The following is a 22,333-nucleotide window of genomic DNA, read 5'->3' as shown; positions in this document are numbered from 1 at the left end:
TTAGGGCAATCCCTAAGATAAATTACTAAAAATACACAAGAACGCGGAGCCTGTTAGTTCTCTGCAGTTTGGGAGTTGGATATATACAGACTCTGACAGCCTAGCACTGTTTCACATGCTCCCTCCTACGCCACACACCAGAGCGAATGAGACCAATTATGAGTGCCTGTGAACTCACAACCAAAACAGTCCCAAGTTTAGCACAAACCATTTTTCTGTAAATATCACAATTTTGTCAAAGTGAGTTTTTCAAATTTATATGAAAACAGGACCATATTATACATATTTTAAGTCCCTCCTTCCATTTAATGTATAGTATGTATTGCTTATATCATTAAAAGCCTGTAATTTATGTAGTTGATCTTTGTTTTGCTAGCTATCCCTGGCTGGCCTTGACCGCACAGCAATCCTCCTGTCTCAGCCTCTCTGGCATGCACTCTCACACCCAGGTTATTGCTTAGTCTTTAGATTGTACTGCCCTAAGCACACGCACGGCACAGCCGTCTCTTGTTGCGCCCTCTAACCTCGAGGCTAGATCTTCAGCACATCTATGTCTATCGGGGACCAACTACTTTTTTAGGGATGGTACAAATACCATTTTGGCAAATAAATCATCTGAGAAGTTAGAAAATAGTTATATAGCCTATTTTTATGTTAGAATAGCTGAACTGACAGCTTTGTCAGGTTAACGCATAGCTTTATATTAACTGTTCAGACCTTTAAGCCAACTTAAAACTGGCAGTTTTACCTTAAAGGCCATAAATTTGTGATATGGCTTCGGTGCCCATGCATAGACTTCCACAGAACTCTTCAAAGCAATTACCAGAAACTTGATTCTTTCATATTTTACTGAAACAAACATAAAAAGCAAGAGAAATACTATCAGTATTAACACGAGCCATAAATTCTTTTAGTTGCCATTTGCAAACTTTATAAATATACCCTCTGTTACTCATCCAAACAACTAGGAGTTGGGGTGAGAAACACAAGAGGATTTAAGCTACCCATGCAGCTTTTCCAACTCTTCAGTGTGTAATTCAGTTTCCTACATCAACTAAGACCTAATAGTTTAGCCGATAATCGTAATGTCTTAGATTTCACAGACATTTTATTATCAAGGGTATTGCCAGGCAGACAACCCTGAGGACTGGAGGGCTCACACGGACAGAGGAATATGTTAGAAGCAAACTTGTAAGCCATGTGACTCACAGAACACGCACCATCTTTCACAGCTACTCCTGCTTCCTAGTGCGATGCTCTGGCCTGCTCTGTAGCCCACCTACATGGACCTCCCAACATCACACTGCTGCTTGCCTAGGAGCAAGGACTTGCTACCAACACAGCTTTGTTAAACTTCACATGCTGTCAAATCCACAGAGTTATAAGAGGATGACCAGCGGGCACTGTTAATAGACTTTTCTGAAATAATGGAAATTATCCTGTGTGCACTGCTAATCACTATAGACCATACCATAGCTATCACTAATAATCCCTATAAGACCATACCATAGCTATAAACATTAAGGAGGTACTAGGGCCCCATGGGAACCAAACTAAAGCCTGTTAATTTCAATTAAGTATATTTTAGCCTCCTGGTCTTGGTGGGAACTCAGAATCATCCTAAATGCCAACTGTAATCATTATTAACCAGCAAACTGCCACAATGGATAAAGAAGACGACGTCAGATTACAACATCCTAGGTGAGGTGAACAGAATAACTGCGTATAGTCTGCACTGTATTAAGATATGCAAGCATATCAGTGGACTCCGTAACTGTAACCAGCTGACTTCTATAAAATTACACTGACGGTCCCTTAAAACTCTATGTTACGGCCCATTCTTTCTCATAATTTCTAACCAGCACTTACTTTTTTCTTATGGAATCAAAGTTGCCTTGGGTTTTGTTACATGACTTTGTGAGAATCACTGAATGTTCCAAGGAAGAGAAATGCCAATCACAAAACAGTTGCTAAGACAACAGACCAGCCACAGTCACTTATAAATAAGGGCATAGGGGCTCTGCACAATGTACTTAATTAAAGATAACAAGCCATGTTACCAGTTAAAGGCTCAAGTGTTCTCCTAGTGACTGTGAAGGACCTCCCAGCATACAATATCTACAAGCTGGAAAGGTGAAGGAGGGAAGAGACCTGCTGGTCACAGGACACCTCACCAGTTTCATACAGCCCAGTAACTTAAACCTGACTCTAATGGAACTCTGAAGAGCAGAGCAAGGCCCCCCGGAGCACTCACCGACTTTATAGTGCACGCACCCTTCCAAGTCGCCCACAGTGGTCCACCCCTGCTTCTTCTCAACCTCTGGATCATTATGAAGAATCTTATTTCTTAGCCAGGATAAATAGTAGACACGTAACTTATCCTTTTTGCCTAACAAGATAAACAGAAGTATTTTAAATGTGTGGTCAAAAACCAATGTTATCAATAACAACAGTGTCCAAGAAAAAAAAACAAAAACAGTAGACACATTTCCTCTGAGAGAGACAGTCCATCTGGGAAAAGCATGGAAACTTCTTGAAACAATTACAGTGATGATTTTGGATAGCAAGCCCATTATACAAGAGTCAATTACTTTCCTATATACCAACAACAAATAATGAGGAACTGAAATAAAAATACTATTCATATTAACACTAAAGAAATGAAATAGACATGGGTCTCACATGACTTGTTTAAAATACCTATTTGAGGACAATTAGGAACATGTTAAAGATGTTAAAGAATTAAGTGCAGAAGAACTGTGTGCATGGATAGAAAACCACAAGGTCAGTTCTTCCTAACTTCAACTACAGATTCAACCCCAATTCCAGCCCAAACCATAGCCAAGCTATCTGTGTGCATCAATAAATATACTCTAAAGTTTATACTCACAGGCAGAACAGTGACACACTAAACAAAATATTTAAATGAAAACCAAAGTTTTTAAACAGTTCTTGACTTCAAGATTTACTAACCAAGACCATGTGGTTATTAGCAAAAGAATGAGCAAGTCAGTTAGTGGAGTAAAGGGCCCAGAAACAGAGGCACCACACACAGTCAGCAACAGAGGTGCCACGCAGTGAGAAACAGAGGCACACACACAGTGTGAAACAGAGGCACACACACAGTCAGCAACAGAGGTGCCACGCACAGTGAGAAACAGAGGCACACACACAGTGTGAAACAGAGGCACACACACAGTCAGCAACAGAGGCACACAAACGAGCACAGTGAACAAAGCAAAAGGAAAACGTCTTCTCTAAAATAAACAATGTTATGAATGAAAGGCAATTTATTTGCAAACCTTAAAGCCTTTGACAAAAATAAACTAAAAACGAGTTGCAGACTTAAGTGTGAAAACGCAAGCTCCCAAACTTCTAGAAGAAAGCATATGAAAATATCTGGATGGATCTTGGATTTAGCAATGACTTTTTGGGTAAAACACCAAAAGCACAACCACAAAAGTGAACGCAAAACAAAACAAGCACAAAGTGTTAGGCTTCACTACGCTCTGGAAGATGTGGAGAATGAAGAGAGGAGCCAGAGACCGGGAAAAAGCACTTTCAGGGCACATGTAATAAAAGACTGCTATCTAAAATATTCAAAGGAATCCAAAATTGAGGAAAAAACCCCAACAACCTAAGCGCACAATGGGGTAACGGTATAAGCAGACCCTCACATGGGGAGAGAGCTGGGACTTAGCCACAGGACTGCACAGAACATTCACGTACCAGGGGGCTCCATGTTTACACAAGACATCACTCCATCAACCTATCAAGACGGAAACCGCCCAACACTGACAGTCTCAGACATCGGGATGTGGTGCAGAAACTGTCCTTCCCAGCTGTCTGCTGCAAGACAATGGGCCCACGCTGCACGACAGCTCAGCAGCTCTCCACACCAATAGACTTCTGCCCAGTGCTTCTGTCTCTCAGCTGTGTTACTTTGATTTTTTTTTAACCAAATACATAAAATGAAAGCTTGTGCTTAAGCAAAAAGTTGCACATAGATACTTATCTAAGCTTTCTTTATAACTTGCTATCCAGAAGCACCAAGATGTCTTTCAATATATGAATAGACAAGCAGCGATACATCTGAACATTTGGTGGTAGAACATTTGGCAGTATAAAATAACAAGATACTGAACCACAAAAGACATGAAGCAACCTTAACTTAATGTGCACTGCCAAAGAAGTTAGCCCACATATGACATGATCCATATATTCAGTCACACAAAGTTTTATCCTCATGAATCTAATGATAGGACATTCCAGAATAGTAAAGTCATCAAATACAGTTGGTCAGCTATCATTGGGGACTCAGGAGGAAGTACAAATAATGCTTTTTAGGGGACCAAAACTAGACAGACTGAAATACACATATCACTGTAGAGTGCCAAAACCAAGCAAATGCTCTCCACAGTGATATAAACTACGTGCTTTGATTAATAGTAATGTATTATTACTAACAAGTAAGAGACAATGTGCCACCAGTGCATAACATTCAAGCACAGATGTCAATGACAGGCATCTGGGAGTGTGCCATGGCTGTGTGCATCTTTACATCATGAAAACTCACAATTCTTCGGTATCTCAGCCAGTTCAGAGAATGAGCTGAGCTCAGTATGTATGGCTTGGCACACTGCAACTAAGGCCATGATTCTGCTTTAAAGAACACTCACCAGATATTGTCACCAGGACATTTAGGCCTTCGAGCACATCCATTTGCTGGAACCGTCTTCGGCTGATCAGAGGGTATACTTTCCCTTGGCCACTTCTGTCCAAGAGCATCAGACCGCTCTCTGTACCAACCAGCAAGTTCACTCCTGTTCAAAAACACGGAAAGGCCTACATTTTAGGTTGTGATTGTGTAGAGCTTTACCATAGACCAGAAAAACATTTTCTACTTGGAAGATGACAGTGACCGTAATTCCTAAAGGAATGCCCAGAACAGTGAGGTTAAAGCAATGATCCCCCCACCCCCTGACACAGAAGCGACAGTAGTGACATTTACTTAAATACATAGGGGAGCAATGAGAAGACATCCCCACGGCACCTGCCCCCAGGGAACTGAGCTCCCAGTTGTAAGCTCACTATTTCTTGGGTTTCGGAGATTCTGGTCCATCTGCTACTATGGCCCCACAACTGGCAACCTTGTAGAATGACTTACAGAGAGCACGTGCCTCTATAATCTCCACTGGCTTATGGGCTGGTCTCAATCAGTTCCCACCACTGAGAAACAACTGCACTGTGTCCCCACCTTTCCAGGAGCCTGCTTACCCTGCCAGGACATCACCTGCTCCCATCTCTCTCTATTTCTTCCATGGACACTGCCAGCGCTAATCATACACATGCCCACTATGGCAGGGCAGCAGCTCCTATGGCCAAGCTGTACTTCTCTGTTCTTCCACACACAACAGATTTCTCCTAAAGCCAGGATTACCGCTGAAGGTAACTAACATCTTCTTCCTGGGCCTGCCTTCCTTCCCTCCTCTGCCCAATACTCCATGCTTTCTAATCACGTGACAGCTGGCAGACACAAGCCTTCACTCAGACTGTCCAGATAACCTCCACTGTCTCACAGGTGCACAAACTGATCCCCGTTTTCTTATACACCCACTGAGCCACACGGTACACCTTTAAAATGTATGCCTTCCAAGACACAGGGTCAAAAGTTCTGGTCTAGCTGCTGCCTGTCACGCACTTGTCCCAGGAAGGAAGCAACTAAAGCAAAGGCCTTTAGACTGATCAACGCACTAGATCAAAGTAAAGAAAATGGAGCCCAGGGCTTGCTGAGACATTAGAGGCACATGATGGGACACTAGGACTGCTTGTTCCCACGAGTAACTTTGTTGGGCTAAGCACTTATTACCAATTTCAACATAACATAAATTTAAGACAATCTCTATAGCTAATATAACATACATACAACATTAAAACCATTCAATGTGAATAAATGATAGCCTACTTTCTGAAATAACAGCAAATGACATCTACTGCACAACAGCAGTGTGCTAGACACACTTCTGTGCCAGCTTCCTGTTGTATGGTCCCCATAATCCCTTAAATAGCTAGTTTTATTTTTATCTATACCAGTGTTTCCCAACCTTCCAAACACTGCCACCGTTTAATACGGTTCCTCATGCCATGGTGATCTCCAACCATGACATTATTTTCATTGGTACTTCATGACTTTTATTTTGCACTGTTATGGTTTGTAATGTAAATATCTGTTTGCTGATGGTCTTAGGCAGCCTCTGTAACAGAGTCCTACGACTCCCAAAAGGTGGAGAACCACTGATCCAGATGGTCAACAAGGTCCTTACACTGCAGGACCATATGAGCTTCAAGACAGTCATGACACAGGCAGAATTTGTGATCCTGAGAAAGCAGATGGGTCTGCTCTGAATTTGGCAGCTTCTCAAAAGACTTTGGTAGAGGACAGAGCAGGAACCTAAGCAGGCAAGAGAGAAGGTCAGGCCACGTGGGTGAGAACAGGAGCCGGGAACAACAGTGTAAGGTTCTAAAGATTAAAGGCAAGCCCTCGTGTCCACCTCCGCTGTTTCTCCCTAACAAACAGAAAGAAGAAAGGCTGAGATGTGGAGGGGAGGAGAGCTGATTTACTGCTGCAGGGGACGTGGTGGCTGCAATGCTCAGGAACAGGACTGTGGGGAGTCATGCCATCTGTATGTGAGGTCACCTCATGCCATTAGCATGTACAATGACTTCATGCCATCTGCATGTGCAGTGTCAGGAGTAAGAAACTTCTGGGTAGAAGGAGAGTACTTTAACAGCAGAACAAAACTGTGGGAGTAAATGTCAGGGCAAGGGCAGGAGGGCGGGAGCTGGCAGGAAGGCTAGCTTGAATTTGAGAAGGCAGAACTGAGCATGCAGCTATCCTGAGCACAGACAAGCCAGGCTGATAGCCCCCTGAAGACTGCTTCCAAGAGCTTCATCTGGAAATTGGTCAAAGTCAACAACTCGGTGAACACAGACATCCAGACTTATTCTTCCTCTCTCCTCATACTGACTACCTCACAGGAGGAGTAGGGACAGCTCCCTCTTCCCAAGGTCTTACTGCTGACACCACTGCAGTCATACGCATGCGTTCTGCTGCATAGCACACCCTCAGCTAAGCTGAAGGCACAGGGCAGGAATCAAACAGTGTGTGCTTCTCTGCATGACAACTCTGTGCTTCAGAATAAAACTACGTCACCCGACAGCAGTGAGGTACCTACCCCATAAGGCAGCACACAGGATCTCTGAGTTAAATCTCTTCTTGTATTTACGAATCTCGGGGGTATCACTCTGTGGCCTAGTGTTCGTGGGGTTCACATTGACCACTGAGCCTTTCCGAGTAGGATCTTGCCTTATGGCTTCTGGTCTCAGCCCATCACAGGAAAATCCCACTGAAACACAGTGCAGTGAAGACTCAGCTTCTGTACACAGACACCACGCCTCACACCCTCAGATGCCCCAGATAAATATCTAGACACTGCAACTGATGCTTTCTCAAAGAAAAGGTGTTCTAGAAAACATAGACATGGAAAGGGAACTGACCACGACCTCACTGTGACCCTGGCAAAGGGAGCGATGGCCTTGCTGGCGGAGGACTGCGCCTTAAGTAACCATGCCACGCTCGGGCCCGTGGGAAGGGGCCTGGGGACCAGGTCCTGTCTGACAGCTGCTCTCCTTGACGCTGCTGTACTTACCCACGGAAGTCACTGTCGTCCCACTAGATGGAGAGATCTGTAGTAACCTGGGGTCTATAAAAGGTGTAAAGGAGGAGGAAGATTTGTGTTTCTGGAGTGTGCTACTAGCGGACTGAGTCTGAAATGTAAATTTCAATTTCATTAATAGAAGAGACATTTAAAACGTGAACAGTAAAGACCACCTCAATTCACTTACACACAGTACCATCTCCCAACCCAAGCCTTCTCCTCCTGCATCAACTCCCCCAAAGCCCAGCAAGGCATTGCAAATGCTGCATCTCTTCCCCAAGACACATACACACCAAGGGCAGTGATGCTGCAAACTACCAGCAAAAGCACCACTTTACGATCAGAGTTCCTACACAGCATCTGAAGTGTCGTAATAGCAATTCACTACCTTCCCAATTTACTTCCCATACTACAAAGTACAATTGATAAAGGTATCATCTCCTATCTACTGTGACAGACTACTGGTGTGATCTCCTATCTACTATGACAGACAACTGGTGTGATCGCCTATCTACTGTGTGTAACAGACTAACTGGTGTGATCGCCTATCTATTGTGACAGACAACTGGTGTGATCTCCTATCTACTGTGACAGACAACTGGTGTGATCACCTATCTACTGTGTGTAACAGACTAACTGGTGTGATCGCCTATCTACTGTGACAGACTACTGGTGTGATCGCCTATCTACTGTGTGTAACAGACTAACTGGTGTGATCTCCTATCTACTGTGTGTAACAGACTAACTGGTGTGATTTCCTATCTACTGTGTGTAACAGACTAACTGGTGTGATCTCCTATCTACTGTGACAGACTGCTGGTGTGATCTCCTATCTACTGTGACAGACTATTGGTGTGATCTACTTTGTACTATGACAGAATCACCATTAAGTCCATACCACACAACAGGGCTCATTAGTAAACATACAAATGACAGGAGACATGACTTTCTGGCCTTTTAGGAGCACTGGTGTTAATAACGTAACTTAAAACCAAAAAAATAAAACAAACGAACAAACAAACAAAAAGCTCACAGAGAAAGTGAAACAGTTAAGTGGAGATGTAATGATGGTTAAAATCAAACAGAAACACCTGCCAGTTAGTGAGTTAAAACTATGGTAAGATGGAGCATGTGATACCACCAAGGAAAGGCGTGCATGCACAGGTCTCAGGACAGAACACACCGATCAAGTGCCTTTTCCTCTACTCACTTCTGCTGTGGGGAACCTGAAAGTCGCTGTGTCCTAGAGCCCATGCCATCCTAAGCTTCCCCACTGACACAACATCTGCCATCTTGCAGGCTTCTCGCCCTGCCCTATCAATGAGTGGCCAAGCCATGACGGCCAGTCTGATGCCGACTCTGCTCAGAAAGCAGCTGTCGGGTGCCTGACCTCAGCAGAAGGCTGTTCCTGTATTTTCTAATGAGGGAACCAAAGGATCGCTCTTGTCCACAGTCAACCAAGTGTTTATGTTGACAAGACTGGCTGAAACTAAATGCCTGTTTAGACCTCTCAATTATTAAACAATGGACTCAATAGGCCCCAAACCTGTGAAATCAAATACTTGCCTAACTAAGCAGGTGTTCAAGGTGGGCTCTGTCACTGCTTGGGCATTAGGTCATGCCCAAGACAAAGAACTCACCCACCTATGACCCAGACTGAGCAGTACAGCCATGCCATGAACTCACAGGACTTCCTCTACAAAACCTTAAATTAAAACAGCGCTCTGGCCTTTGTCCTTGCTCAGCATCATCCTTTTCTACATTCTCTCCCCAGCACTTGACTTCTTAAACCCTGAGTACGTGTGGATGTCAAGGGAACAGATCCCTTTAAAAGGGTGGGTGAAACCAAAGTTGTCAACCAATAACCAACCCCCTCCCCAAAATAAACAAATGAAACCAGCAACCAACAACAACGGATGCCTATCTTCGGGGGATTCTCACAAAAGACAAGCAGTTTGTGCAGATAAGGCCAAGTCTATGGAGTCACATTTCCCTGTACTTTATACACTGGATAAAAAGAATGAAGAGGCAAATTCCACAAATGACTACAAGGATTTCATGCCAAATACGTAATGGATCTGAAAACACAGCAATCATTTTATTTACTTAAAAAAATAAATAATAAAGCAAGCCATGCAACTCTACTATCTAGAAGGGAAACAGTGAACTGGCAAGTCTGGGGACAATCCATCTAGGGTTAGGGATCTGTATGCAGATCTGAACATGTTACTTGGACTGGGGAGGAGGGCAGATGGCAGAAGAGCAGGGAGCAGGGAAGGGGGAGGGCTTCTGGGAAGGGCTTCTTTGCAAACTAGCTCCTAGGCAGTGCTGGTCTAACCCCAGGAAAGCAGCCAGCTGTGGTGTGAGACATACCTCATTAGCAGTGAGCTTGTCCTGGGGTGTCTGTGGGGACATGGTGGGTGTCGGCTGGCTGGAGGATGGGGAGGAAGAGGTGGAGGAAGTGGAGGAGGAATGGCTTTGCTGTAAGAGATCTGGCAAGAGGTGAATGCGACCCGCAAAGCCATTGCTCTCATGATGGCTGGCACGCTTTTGGTCAACTGTACTCTGTAGAAAAAACAGGCACACTGGTCTCGCTCAGGCGATGCTGATATTGCCGACAACCCTACTGATAACTGCTTTGTTCAAGGTGCTGTGTGACTTTCCAAACTGTGTTAGATTACCAAGGAAAATCCAAGGAAATTAGCCAGAATTGCTCAAACTTCCTTGCCAAATGCCCAATTTTGAGCCAACTGAAGTCAGAGTACCTCACTGGGGACCACCCAATACAAGTAGAAAGTGTTTCACCTGGTTCATTTGCAGCAATAGCAACTGATGGGAGACCACCCCCTTGTTTTCTCTGAAAATCTAAGCCACCTCTAGAGAGCAGCCTGTGGTTCCTCTGAATCCTGATCTTCTTAGGTTCTTCCTAGTTTCCATCCAAATACACTGCTGTGGCATGAAACACCCAGGGGAAAACCCAGAGCCTGGAGCGTGCCCTGTCCTGCTGCAGTGAGGAGCCTAGCACTTGGATGAAATCTAAGCTAAGAATGAACAGTTAGAAAATATCATGGTCCAAGCAGAATCCATCTTGCATCACAAACAGAGATTATGTTTTGGACCTCAGGAGACCCACTCATCCCTGGGCCCCAATGCTGCAGACACAGGGCCAGATGCCCCAGCAGGGCCTCAGGGTGGCCATTAGAGGCTCCAGATCTGTACCTTCCCTCTGTGAGCCTTCCCAGGAGTCCCTGTGGCTTCTCTACCACTCCAACACAGACTGTGAGACTCAGCATGGTGCTTGGATGGAGGCTGCCAAGGGCATGCAGAGGAACAGCAATGTGGGTGGAAGACTACTGGCTACCTTTGTGGCATGCAGCACTCCTGCCTCCCTCGCCCAGGACACGCTACCCTCAGAGCTGTGTTAACATGAAAACGATGATGATGTAGAAATAGCATGGGTGAGTGAGTGAATGAGCAGGTGGGTTAATGACCATAGAGAAGCTCGGCCTCTGACAACAGGAGAGGAGGCTCCGGTACCTGGCGGACGATGAGGGTGCCCTCCTTGGACGGGGTCATGGCTGGCTCACTTTCTACATCATCATGAACGATCATTGTTTTCACAGATTCTGTTTCACCGTTGCTCAGGTTCGGAGATGACCTGAAGAGACAAGATCTGCAAGTCACGGATAACAAGCCAAGCCGTGTGACCCTCTCAAAGCTTGAGGCAAGAGGAAGCATCGGGTGTAAGTTTCCTATAGGACAGCAAGCACGTACGTGGCTTTCTCCCACAGAAGAGTTCCTTGCTGTTCACTTTGTTCTTAAGTAGAACATTAATTAGAATGAGTTCTTATGTCTAATTAAGTCATACCACACTGAAACATCCCTTTTACTGAACCCTTAAATTAAAAGAAAAAGAGACATGCTGAGATATTGTGGGGAAGACGCTGATATGTGTGTTTGTATGTGTGTATATGTGTATGATGTAGTGTGTGTGTGTGTGTGTGTGGTGTGGTATAATGTGTGTGTCTGTGTGGTTGTTTATGTGGTGTGGTGTTAAGCATGTGGTGTGTACAGGGCATGTGTCGTATTTGGTTGTGTGGTGTGTACAGGGTGTGTGTGTAGTGTGTGTATATGGTATGGTGTTGAGTGTGTGGTATATAAATGGGGCACATGTAGTGTGTGTCTGTATATATGTGGTGTGTACAGGAGGCATGTATAGTGTGTGTGTGTGTGTGTGTGTGTGTGTGTGTATAAAAGCTGTATGTCATTGAGTTCATGAACAGGGCAGAAGGCTGCAGCGGAGAGAAGGCCCAGTGGGAAGGCTCTTCTCTTGAGCCCAGCAAGCACTAACGCTGCTCTGGTGTCTTCTGGTCCCGAGGTAGAATCATCAGCCCCCTCCTGTTCCACGTCCTCCTCCTCCTCATCTGTGGTCCCAGACTCCTCACTGGAGGATGAGTAGTCTGTTACTTTGTGAGGTGGCCGAACATCTTCCACTGCTCGAAGCTCTTTGGCCAACGCAGTCAAGTCCTAAGACACAGGAAGGAAAAGGAAGTTAGGAAAGAGGAAGGTAGGGAGAGAAAAGGTGACAAGCCTTTCAGGCCAACTGCCAGTGAGTAACCAGAGTCAGCATCAGGAAAGGACTCGTGAGGAGTTTGTTGGCTACGGCTTTGGACAGAAGGAAGAAGGCAGGTGTAACAGACAACTCAGTCCCACTGTACAGTGTGTAACAGACAACTCAGTCCCACCATACAGTGGTCTGCAGGGTGAGCTGACAGCATTGCTTTCAGTAAGTCTAAGATAGGAGAGGCTTTTGCTGCGAAGACAGGACTGCAGGATATCATGACTATTTTTTTTTTAAATAAAGACAGTTGTTTTTTTTCTTTTTAGGATTTCTGTTTGTTTGTTTTTTGTTTATAGACGTACACTGTAGCTGTCTTCAGAAACACCAGAAGAGGATATCAGATCCCCATTACAGATGGTCGTGAGCCACCACGTGGTTGTTGGGAATTGAACTCAGGACCTCTGGAAGAGCAGTCAGTGCTCTTCCCCGCTGAGGCACCTCTCCAGCCCAGACAGCATGTCTAAGAGGACTATTTAGAACTGCGCACACTGCCCCTAATTACACAGACATAGCTGGGCCTTTTCCCCTCCACGGTTCATGAAGAATCCCAGGCTGCCTAGACAGCAGATTGCTAGCACACGCTCACCCTCACCTCCCTACTAGTACCTGCCATGCCCGAGCTGGGGCGTCCGCAGTGGGAAAGCCCATCTGCCACGTGCCACGGCAATCCCCACTGGCCTTCCCCCAGACTTAGCCACATTCTCAATTATACAATGATTGAGAACCTCAGAGCAAAGTTTACTAAAAACTGGCTTCATTTCTCTTTACCTTGTTGAGATATTTTAAGATTCTTATCAATTCTTTATATCTAATTTCCTAGACTGATTTAAATCCCATTTAAGTCCAAACTCCCTTTTCTACTTGGGAATTTTATTTAAAATCAATAGCATTTTAAAAAGCAGTAACTATATGACTGGTTTTCCCTTTTAACTTAAAGAGCAGTTCCAACTTAGTATTCTTCTTTTATGCAGTTAAGAATATGTTTTTTACCTTTGACCTCTAGCCTCTGAACTATCAGAAGCAAGCTTGAGCCTGCTCTGTCCTGGCAGCTATCTGTGACAAAGCAGCTCCTTTACAACAGTTGTTCCAGGTAGGTTTGGCAATAAAGACCCAAAGCTTGGTTCATCAGCTAAAGCAGCCGACGGTCATTAAAGGCAAGCGGAAGGCAGAGCGCAAGTCTGAGCTGAGCAGAGCCGAGAGGCAGAGAGCACCGCTGAAGCTAGCCATCAGAGGGAGGGAGGGATGCGGGCTTACCACTTCTCCCTTCAGGACACGACGATTCCATGGAGGTGGAGAGGGAGGCCGACATTGATGAAGGATGCAGAGAAGGGAGCAGGCAACAGGAAGAAGGGGGAGGGGGTATCCAGAAATCAGTTAAAGAGGAACCTAAAACTTCAATAGGCTTAAAACCCCACAAGTACCCACAGTCACATGACTGACTGCCATGATAAGGATCGAGGAAGCAGTCAAAGTCATCAGCCCAGAGACCAAGGGCAGCACTCAAGACACAGGAGCGCTCATTCACACTTATTCTGAAAGCCAGTACTGCAAACACCAAACTTACCAAGAATAAGGTCGATGACAAGCAATGATTGTGCATCGTGCACGGGTATGGGTGTGTGTGCGTGCGTGTGTGCGTGTGCGTGTGTTGGAGCTTTTGAATTTTACTCAGTATTACTATAAAATACTCATTTCCTTAAAAACTGCCAATACATAAAATTATATTTTATTCTGTGCTTCTCTGTACGGCTAATTGGACAACTAGTGGAAGGCTGAAGTGGAACAGAACTGCCCTGCTAATGACTTCAGAATTGAGATGCCTAAGGGCGAACCCACAACGGCATCCTGCATCAGACAACTCTTCTATTTCCCCACAGCAGGGAAGGGCCACACAAAAATCAAACCACTGCAGGCCTCTCCATCACTTTTCCTTTCTTTTCGCTGGAGACTGAGCTTGGGACCTCCCACATGCAACTGCATACCCCAGCCCTTCAACAATATTCTTAACACAAAGGTTTCCCTCCAGCTTGACACAGAACTAAGTGATTTTACACAGTACTTACCGCAGGCTTGAGAGGCCGGAATACTTCTTTCTTATCGTCAGGCTTTTTGGCTGCACTTTCCTGGCGTGGCGATGGAGAACCTTCAGACTTGGATGATGCTGGTACGTTCAGGAGAGACAAAAAAAGCAGAGACACAGATAAACGCATGTCACACACTCTCCACCTCCTCCCCTTCAGTCTAGCTTCTGGCTTCCCCCTGCTGACGTCAGTCGACCCCTCTCCATAGGGTCTGAACTCTGGGGTAAAACAGGGCCAAGGGACACGCTGGCAGCCCTTCTGAGGGAAAGGCTTCCCTCTTCCCACCTCTGTTTAATACCTGCTTCCAAGTAGTGAGAAGAGCTCAGTGAAGGAACTTTTTGACTACTGTCACCAGTAATACACACTGACTACAGCACAGCCTCAGAGTTCAAAATGGAAGAAATGTGTTCAAATCCCAGCTGAGGCATTTAGCTAATTCACCTTAGGCAAAGCATTTAATTCCACTCAGCTGTGAAGCAACCATGGCACCCGTGTGCGAAGCACTGAAAATACAGCTTTCTGGGTAACCTTATTGGCACTGATTATATCCTCAGCAATCTATGTCAAAGCATCACTTTGTAAAATGCAGCTATATGCAGAGCTGGGCCTCCTTTTACACATGGAGTTCTTCTAATAACAAACTGCAGCCATGGCTGTCCCTAGAGAAAGTGTATAGGAGAGATAGCCTACATCTCACTCTGAAGCGTTCACCGGAGCCGCTCTGAGACCCAGGATGGGAGCCAGGCTGGGATCCTGAGTTGCTGGACCCTGAAGAGCTGCCACTGCCTGGCCTGGGGACCAGCTTTTCCACTCTCTCCCAAAGAAGCCGGGGCTCAATACTGCTGTTAGAAAAGGAGAGAACAGTGTCATCCCATCATACTATAGCAGAGACATGCACTGTGGAGGCAGAGAGAAGCCTGCAACAGCAGCTAACACAGTGCACTGCACAGAGTGCACTGCATACATAGCATGCACTGCAGAGCTCACTGCACACAGAGCACACTATACACACAGCATACTGCACACACAGAGTATACCACACATACACAGCACACAGTCTGTACTGCACACACAGTGCACTGCACACACAGCACATTGCGCACATAGTGCACTGTACAGAGTACATTGCACACATAGTGCACTGCACACAGGGAACACAATACACATAGCATACTGCACACAGAGTATACTTACATAGCACACACAGCATACTGTACAGAGCATACTGCACAGAGTGCACTGCACACAGAACACATTGCATACACAGCACACACTGCATAGTGCACACACAGCACACTGCACAGAGCACACGGCACTCGCAGCACATTGCACACACAGTGCACTGCACACAGAACACATCACACATAGCATACTGCACACACAGCACATTGCACAAAGTACACTGCACACAGAGCATGCTCCACACAGAGTGTGCACTGCACACACAAAGTGCACTGCACACAGAGCGCACTGCACATTACAAAGACTGTATTCAGGGCCAGCATCTTCAATATCTTAAACCCAAAAGATGCTGAACAGTATCTTCTTGCTAAAGCACATGAAATCCATGTTATATATGAAGTGAAATATGACTGTTTACACCTACAACCACTTCTGTCTATAGACCCTACTCTTAATTGGAAATAATTACTCAGAAATTTTTCTGTATCTAGGTTGCCCTCATCCACTATGACAGCTTCCACACCTTGGATACCCACAGTCCACTCTGATGTGTGGAGGAAGCAAAGCCGTGAGGCTTCCTGCCATGGTCAGACCCATAGCACACATACACTGGGAAGAATCTGTGCCCTGGACACTGTCTGTCATAGGAGAATGCCAGATCTCTCTGGTCACCAGCATTAAAGTGTTGCCTGCAGACTCTGGACTGTCATCCATCTAGGCACTTGTACCAACACTGCCAACACCACAGGTCCACTGATGACCAAATTACCAAACACTTAATGATATCTGCAGGGCAACAGTGACAAGTTTTCAGTAAGTGCACACACAGCACACTCCACACCTGAGCAAACGTCAGAGCCACTAACAACACGTGACTCCAGCCACCAAAAAGGTGAAGCTTAATTCATTTTAATTAAGTTAAATTCATACTCAGCCTCATTGGCCAAGAGCTACTGCATCAGACAGAGCCACCCTAAACCTCAGCAATGACATCACTTGGCTAGCATGGTAGTCTATGGCAGGTTGTGAGGGAATACTAACTTGGCTGTGATTTCTTTTAACTCAGTCTAAACCCTCACAATTTCTTCTAGACTAAAAACCTCTCTCAAATTATGTTTCTTAGAACCTGTTCTCAATTCTCCCTTCTCTACCTTTACAGAGAAATATAGTTTACATTTCAAAATTACAATACACATCAAGATTCAAATCTGCTTCTCACTACTGATCAATAACGCTGCTGCTGCTGCGTGTGTGTGTGAGTGTGAGTGTGTGTGTGTGTGTGTGAGTGTGTAAAATATGTCACATCGGTCTAGAACCTCAGTGCTAGAGATGCACATTTCTGCAAACAGACAACAGATGACTTTCTGAGAGACTGGGAGCCACAGCACATCTCCTCCTGTCAGTTCTCTTTTTTTACCTGGTGGAATTTCTCTGTCCTGCTTGGCTATTCTGCTGTCCACCGCCCTGCAGTGGGGAATCCCGACGGGAGAGGACAGGGGAACGAGAGGTCGTTCTCACGGGAACCTTTAGGTAGGAAACACAGCAGTTAAGACAGACAACAGAAGAACACCACAGCTCCCCCCCAGCCCCCCCTCCTCACAGTACACTTTATAACACAGCCTTCCTCAGTCCGGAATGCCTGCCACGAAGCTAGCTCTTCCCTTTCCCAAGCCTCCCCTGCTCCTGCACGATCCAGACAGCCTGGCCCATCTCTACAGTCCTGTCATGCTGAAGTCATGTTTGGACTGAAGCGGGTGGCAGAGAGCATACAGCAGCGCTTCCCTGAGATAGTATGTGAGAATCACAAAAGTAAGCTCAAAGAAATCCAACAACGGTCTACAAATAGATCAGCAGGAAGCAAAGACTGGCAAAGAAGCGAGAAAATATTCAGAGGAAGCAAATTCCAAGTGGAGGAAAAAATAAACTGAGATGTGCCTTTTAATCCTCATGTACTATTAAGTACAATACGCTCAACTTTAAAGTAAAAAATCATGGTCTTGTTAATTTTTCCTCATAAGATTTTTTCTTAAATTCTTGATGTCATGCACAATAATGGAGAGCTTCTGTACACATTTATAATTCTACTTATTTAGAAGCATGTTGCTTAAAATTTTTTCCATAAATACTTTTTATTAAACTACGTTTAAAACCAGTCAATGATAAAAAGCTAACTAACCATTGGCTAATTGTAACTGCTGAGGTGGGGAATGGCTTCCCTCCCTGAGAAGTCATTTGAAACTTCTGGCCCTTTAGCCCTGATGAAGTAAGTCACTGTTCCCATCATCACAGCAAACAGTAAGTTTAAATAAAGAGAAAACAGCGCGTCTGTCTGTCTGTCCTTACCCTTGGAGGCACCTCGTCACTGTCTGATCTAGACCAAGCCTTTTGGGTGGGCTCGGGCACCTCCGACTTAGAGTCAGAGCTCTGACTGAGCCCCTCACTGCGGGAAGGTGGACATGGGTCCTGAGAGCGGAGATGGTGGTGTGCGAATTTGGGAGAAGGGTCACTGAAGGAATGGGATCTCGAGACAGGGGAGACATTGTTCTTGAGAGATGCCAGGTGGGACCACTGTACCTTACAAGAAAACAAAACACAAAACATTCAATGCGTTCTGCATACAACTAGCTTTTCTGGTCAACACTAAATCCCAAACAGGAGGTGGGTGTGAGTCGGGGAGGCATAGTGTCAAGCATGGAGCAGCCAATAGGCTCCATGCTGGTGACAGGCAAGAGGAAGAGCAAAGGCACACGCATAAGGGAAAGTGCCCAGACACAAACTGCAGACAGCAGTGAACAGGGGCATGCACAGACCCCCGAGGGGAGAGTGATACATGCATGTCCATGTCAGCACAGAGAGCTGGGGACCACATGACAGAGACACTGCTCATCAGCAAACCTCCCCACCACCTCAGAACCCTGGGTCTGAGAATCTTACTGACGGGACTTATTTGTGCGTGCACACACACTCTTCCTATTATGGGACTGTAGCAGAGAAACTTAAGAACAGCCAACTTTTCAAGAATACCAATATTTTTTTCTCCCAATCTTAAAATGTTTTAGACCTAGCTGAGTTTACACTCCTAGTTATGAAAAAAGTGGGATTAAAATTTCTTTACCAAAATATCCAGTACCAAGAAAGCCCAGGCTGACCAGCATCAAGATACTCTGGGCTGACAGTAGGAATATGCCTTTGAAATGAGAACTCAAGGACATGACAATTGGCCAAGTGAATTTCTGCAGTCACTTTAAAAAAACATCCTCTCAGAACTCTATAAACTATTTTAGTAAGAGGTACCTGTACCTCACTGCTGGAGAATAACCAACCACTAAGGCGGTTATGGGAGCTGTAACTCAGCACGCACTAATCAATGTGTCTTGTGCTGACTTGCCTGGCTTCTGCAGGTGAAACCGGCAGTTAAGACCCAGTGCATAGTCTCTGTGGCTCACAGGCAGATCCAAAGAATCCTAGCTTTGGTACAATTCCCATACTACTAAAACATCTAAGTGTTCACTGGGAGAGCAACCAAACGGATGTGTTACCAAATAACGCTAAGTGGGACTCAACGCTAGGAGCCACACGAGTTTCCCTCCTGCAGGTGAAAGCTTGGGGCAAGAACTCTGCAGCGGAGGAAGAGAGGCTGTCTGTCTCATCTCCTCAAACAGAAGCTTCTCGAGCCTGCTGCTCAGAGGCAAGTTTGCCCTTGTGTTGGGTTTAGCTCTCAGGACAACCATGCTTCTCACCAGGAAACAGGCACTAAGTGGAGCAGCAAGTGGCACCTGGCCCTTCCCACTGCCTCTGCTGGCATTCTCTGGTGTAGCTCTCTGAAGCTCTCAGCTGCTATATCTGCATAAACCCCACCCCCTGTACCTCAGATTTGCTCAGCTCAACCATCCCCCAGGAGGGTTGGTTACTGCAGAACACATTCAAATTCTCATGTGACTGCATCTGTCACAGAAGGGCCATTTCTTCTCAAAACCACCAACTCTTGTCCTAGGTGACATGCAAACACCAGGGCCGACCGAGTACAGAAAGCTCAGAGAAGTGTGTGAGGCAGAGCAGCATGGAGGAGTGCCTACACACCCTCAGGGGATGGGTGTGTCTGCCACCTACTGTCCTTTCTAGACAAGGCTGCTGCTTCTCTTCTGAGCACTCAGACAAGACAGACTCTGGGACAGACTGAAGGAAAAGTCATAAACTCTGTCCTAATCTCTTACAGGAAATCAATATTCAACCCACTAGGCATAACCTGTGTTCAATCTTGACAGGTTTGAGAATCTGGTTTTGTATTTTAAAACAACAAACAAACAAACAAACAAAACCAAAAACCTTTTCCCAGGAAATTTACACATTCAGCCAAATAAATAGGAGCCTGCACAGAAATGCAAGGCCACCTTTAGCGTCCAAAGGTCCTTCAGGGAGCTGGGACCACAGACACAAAGTACTTACTTCAAAATGTTCAGGTTAAAAGTTCTCTTCTAACCTGCTTATACAATAAAACCAACGTTCTAAAAATATAATTTAAAAAAGTATTTAAGAGGAAGGAGGGACTTCACATCTGAGTTAAGGAGGGGGAAATAAAAGTATTGACTGGAGATAGCCATAATGAGTTCAATAAAAATCTTAGACAACAAAACAAACAAACGACAAGCCTCCTCTCCCTACGCTGAATGCACGCCTCCTGTTCACACCAGCTGTTGAGACAACGGGCTACACGTGGCACAGGGAGCTACTGCTGCTACCTGTGGCTCCGCTGGTCTCTGCAGGGCAGGGTGCACAGACTCGGAGTTGCCATTGGAAAAAGACTCTGACCGGGAAGGCACGGGTGGCTCCAGTCCTCTGCCCGTTTGCTTAGCCTGGGCCTCAGGGGAGCTGTGGTTAGTCTTTCTAAATCTATCTTCCACCTGCGTCAGAGAATTAGAAGACACGGCTCCATGTTAGTAGGAAAGGAGAGATGAGGAACATGTAAGAGCAAGACAACTGAGAGAAAATGTGTTCTATTCAGCTCTGAGAAGAGAGGCAGCTAAGTGCACAGTGGCGGTGCTGAGCAGGGCTAAGATTTGATAGAGGACTTTTAAAAACTATGAAAATGAAAATTAAGCAAAGCAGCTTCTAGACTATCCTCAGCACCTAGAGCTTCATTACTCTCTAAAGAACAGAATCTGTCCTGGACTCTGCTCCCTGTGAGGGAAGATGTAGAAGGGAGCCATCTGCAGGCCAGAACCGCACAGTGCTCCTGGACGCACCCACGTCCTTCTGTCTAGCCCAGAGAGGACCACTTGCTGCATCCTTATGGGAGGCTCTGGTCATCCAAACACCACTGATCCAGTAAGGCTAAAAGTCCACTGCCTCCTCATGCTAGTCTTAAACAAGACTGACATTTCTCTCATTCGCATGGTAAAGACTAACACTGCCAGGTACTTGTGTGTGTGTGTGTAGTTTTCTTCTGATCTCTCTAGCATTTGTTAACCAAGAAATCCATGCAGAAAACAGAGGTGAGATCCTGCAGTACAGCTCTCGACAGTCATCAGGGGACGCCTAGCTCTCTCGGGACCAGTCTGTAAGCAATAGGGAAAGCAGGTACCTCCCGAGCTCTGTCAGCAGGGTCATAGTGAGGCTTGGGCTCTGGAGCATGAAAGCTCGGTTTGCTCCTGTCCTGCTGCTGCGGGGGCGGCGGCTGCTGCTGTGCGTGCGGCCTCCTGTGGTCGTGCTGTAGAGACAGGAGATATGCTTGTTCTTGTTGCAACTGCCTCTGGAGCCTCTCTGCCTGCCGGTGCTCCTCCATCTCCCGCCATCGGCACTCCTTGGAGAGGGAGAGGGTGACACTGAATCTGGGGACCGTGGCGAGCTCACCTCCTCTCTGGATCCCTTCTTGGCTTTGGTTTTTTTTTTTTTTTTAAATAGCACTTCCCCCATTGTTTAAGAGCAAGGCAAAATGGCTGGGATTTTAAATAGCATGTTACCTGTGTAAAATGTGACAGCATTTGCTAACTGTAACATCATTGCGGAGTAAAGGAATTCAATTAAACATCAGATACAGTGGTATATATACACACATACTCAGCAAAAATTCCCACAGCATGCACTGTGAACCTGATACCTCTGGCATTTTCACATTCACTGAATGCCAGGTTCTGTTTAAGAGTTGACAGGCATTTACCAAACAAGGAGCTAGCTTACTATTGGGAAATAAACTAAGGGCAGTTTTCACTGTGCTTGATAGCATGACCAGAGGACAGCTTCACTGGAACCTGGCTGCCACAGTGAGACCAAAAAAGTTTGACGGTCACTACATCTGGCCAACTTAGGGAAGGGACAACGGCCCTGTGGTATGGAACGGGACAGAGGCGGGGCGTTACCAGTAACATGGCCTGCTCCTGGAGCAGCTGCTGCTGCAGGATCTCCAGGTGCCGCTGCTCCTCCTCTAGCTGCCGCCTGATGTACTCCTGTCACACAGAAATGACCCAGCAGTCAGTACATCCAGGAGGGACGCGACTGAGTCCCCTGTGTGGGTAACCGGCACTCCAGAAGCTCGGCAGCAAGCTCGCCGAGGACTGGACTCCTTAGTGAAGACAACCTGCTGCTGAGGGTGTTTGCAAGGCTCCAAGCTGTAAGTAGTCTAGCTTACTGGCATGATGCACACAGCGGCGTTCAAGCACTGCTGCTATTACACTCTCATCACATCCAATACGGAACTTTAAGGAGGCTAGCTTCCTCTTAAGGACAACAGACAC

General features: G+C 45.8%; 1 protein-coding gene across 25 annotated transcripts in view; it reads right to left on the bottom strand.

Annotated features, from left to right (window-relative positions):
* The window catches only part of Map4k4 (mitogen-activated protein kinase kinase kinase kinase 4), a 125,409-nt gene that overhangs the window by 4,378 nt on the left and 98,698 nt on the right, over positions 1 to 22,333 (bottom strand). The window contains exons 14-29 of one of the 25 annotated variants that reach the window (XR_001784729.2): positions 21,959 to 22,045; positions 21,184 to 21,402; positions 20,342 to 20,503; positions 17,946 to 18,176; positions 17,020 to 17,126; positions 15,111 to 15,262; positions 14,403 to 14,500; positions 13,594 to 13,602; positions 12,070 to 12,245; positions 11,256 to 11,376; positions 10,092 to 10,283; positions 7,710 to 7,763; positions 7,236 to 7,406; positions 4,680 to 4,823; positions 2,255 to 2,389; positions 749 to 849 (exon numbers count right to left, since the gene is read on the bottom strand). Coding sequence is in view for 23 of the 25 variants with exons in the window: in XM_006496041.2 (XP_006496104.1) it covers positions 749 to 849; positions 2,255 to 2,389; positions 4,680 to 4,823; positions 7,236 to 7,406; positions 7,710 to 7,827; positions 10,092 to 10,283; positions 11,256 to 11,376; positions 12,070 to 12,245; positions 13,594 to 13,602; positions 14,403 to 14,500; positions 15,111 to 15,262; positions 17,020 to 17,126; positions 17,946 to 18,176; positions 20,342 to 20,503; positions 21,184 to 21,402; positions 21,959 to 22,045 (2,223 nt within the window). In the remaining 2 variants the exon portion in view is untranslated. Of the gene's footprint in view, positions 1 to 748; positions 850 to 2,254; positions 2,390 to 4,679; positions 4,824 to 7,235; positions 7,407 to 7,709; positions 7,828 to 10,091; positions 10,284 to 11,255; positions 11,377 to 12,069; positions 12,246 to 13,593; positions 13,603 to 14,402; positions 14,501 to 15,110; positions 15,263 to 17,019; positions 17,127 to 17,945; positions 18,177 to 20,341; positions 20,504 to 21,183; positions 21,403 to 21,958; positions 22,046 to 22,333 lie in introns of all 25 variants that reach the window. The other 24 variants (XM_006496041.2, XM_017320994.2, XM_017320998.2 and 21 more) reach the window with 24 other exon arrangements.

The sequence above is a fragment of the Mus musculus genome, chromosome 1 (genome assembly GCF_000001635.26).
Source record: "Mus musculus strain C57BL/6J chromosome 1, GRCm38.p6 C57BL/6J".
Taxonomy (NCBI): domain Eukaryota; kingdom Metazoa; phylum Chordata; class Mammalia; order Rodentia; family Muridae; genus Mus; species Mus musculus.
This window is presented reverse-complemented; position numbering and strand designations above follow the sequence as displayed.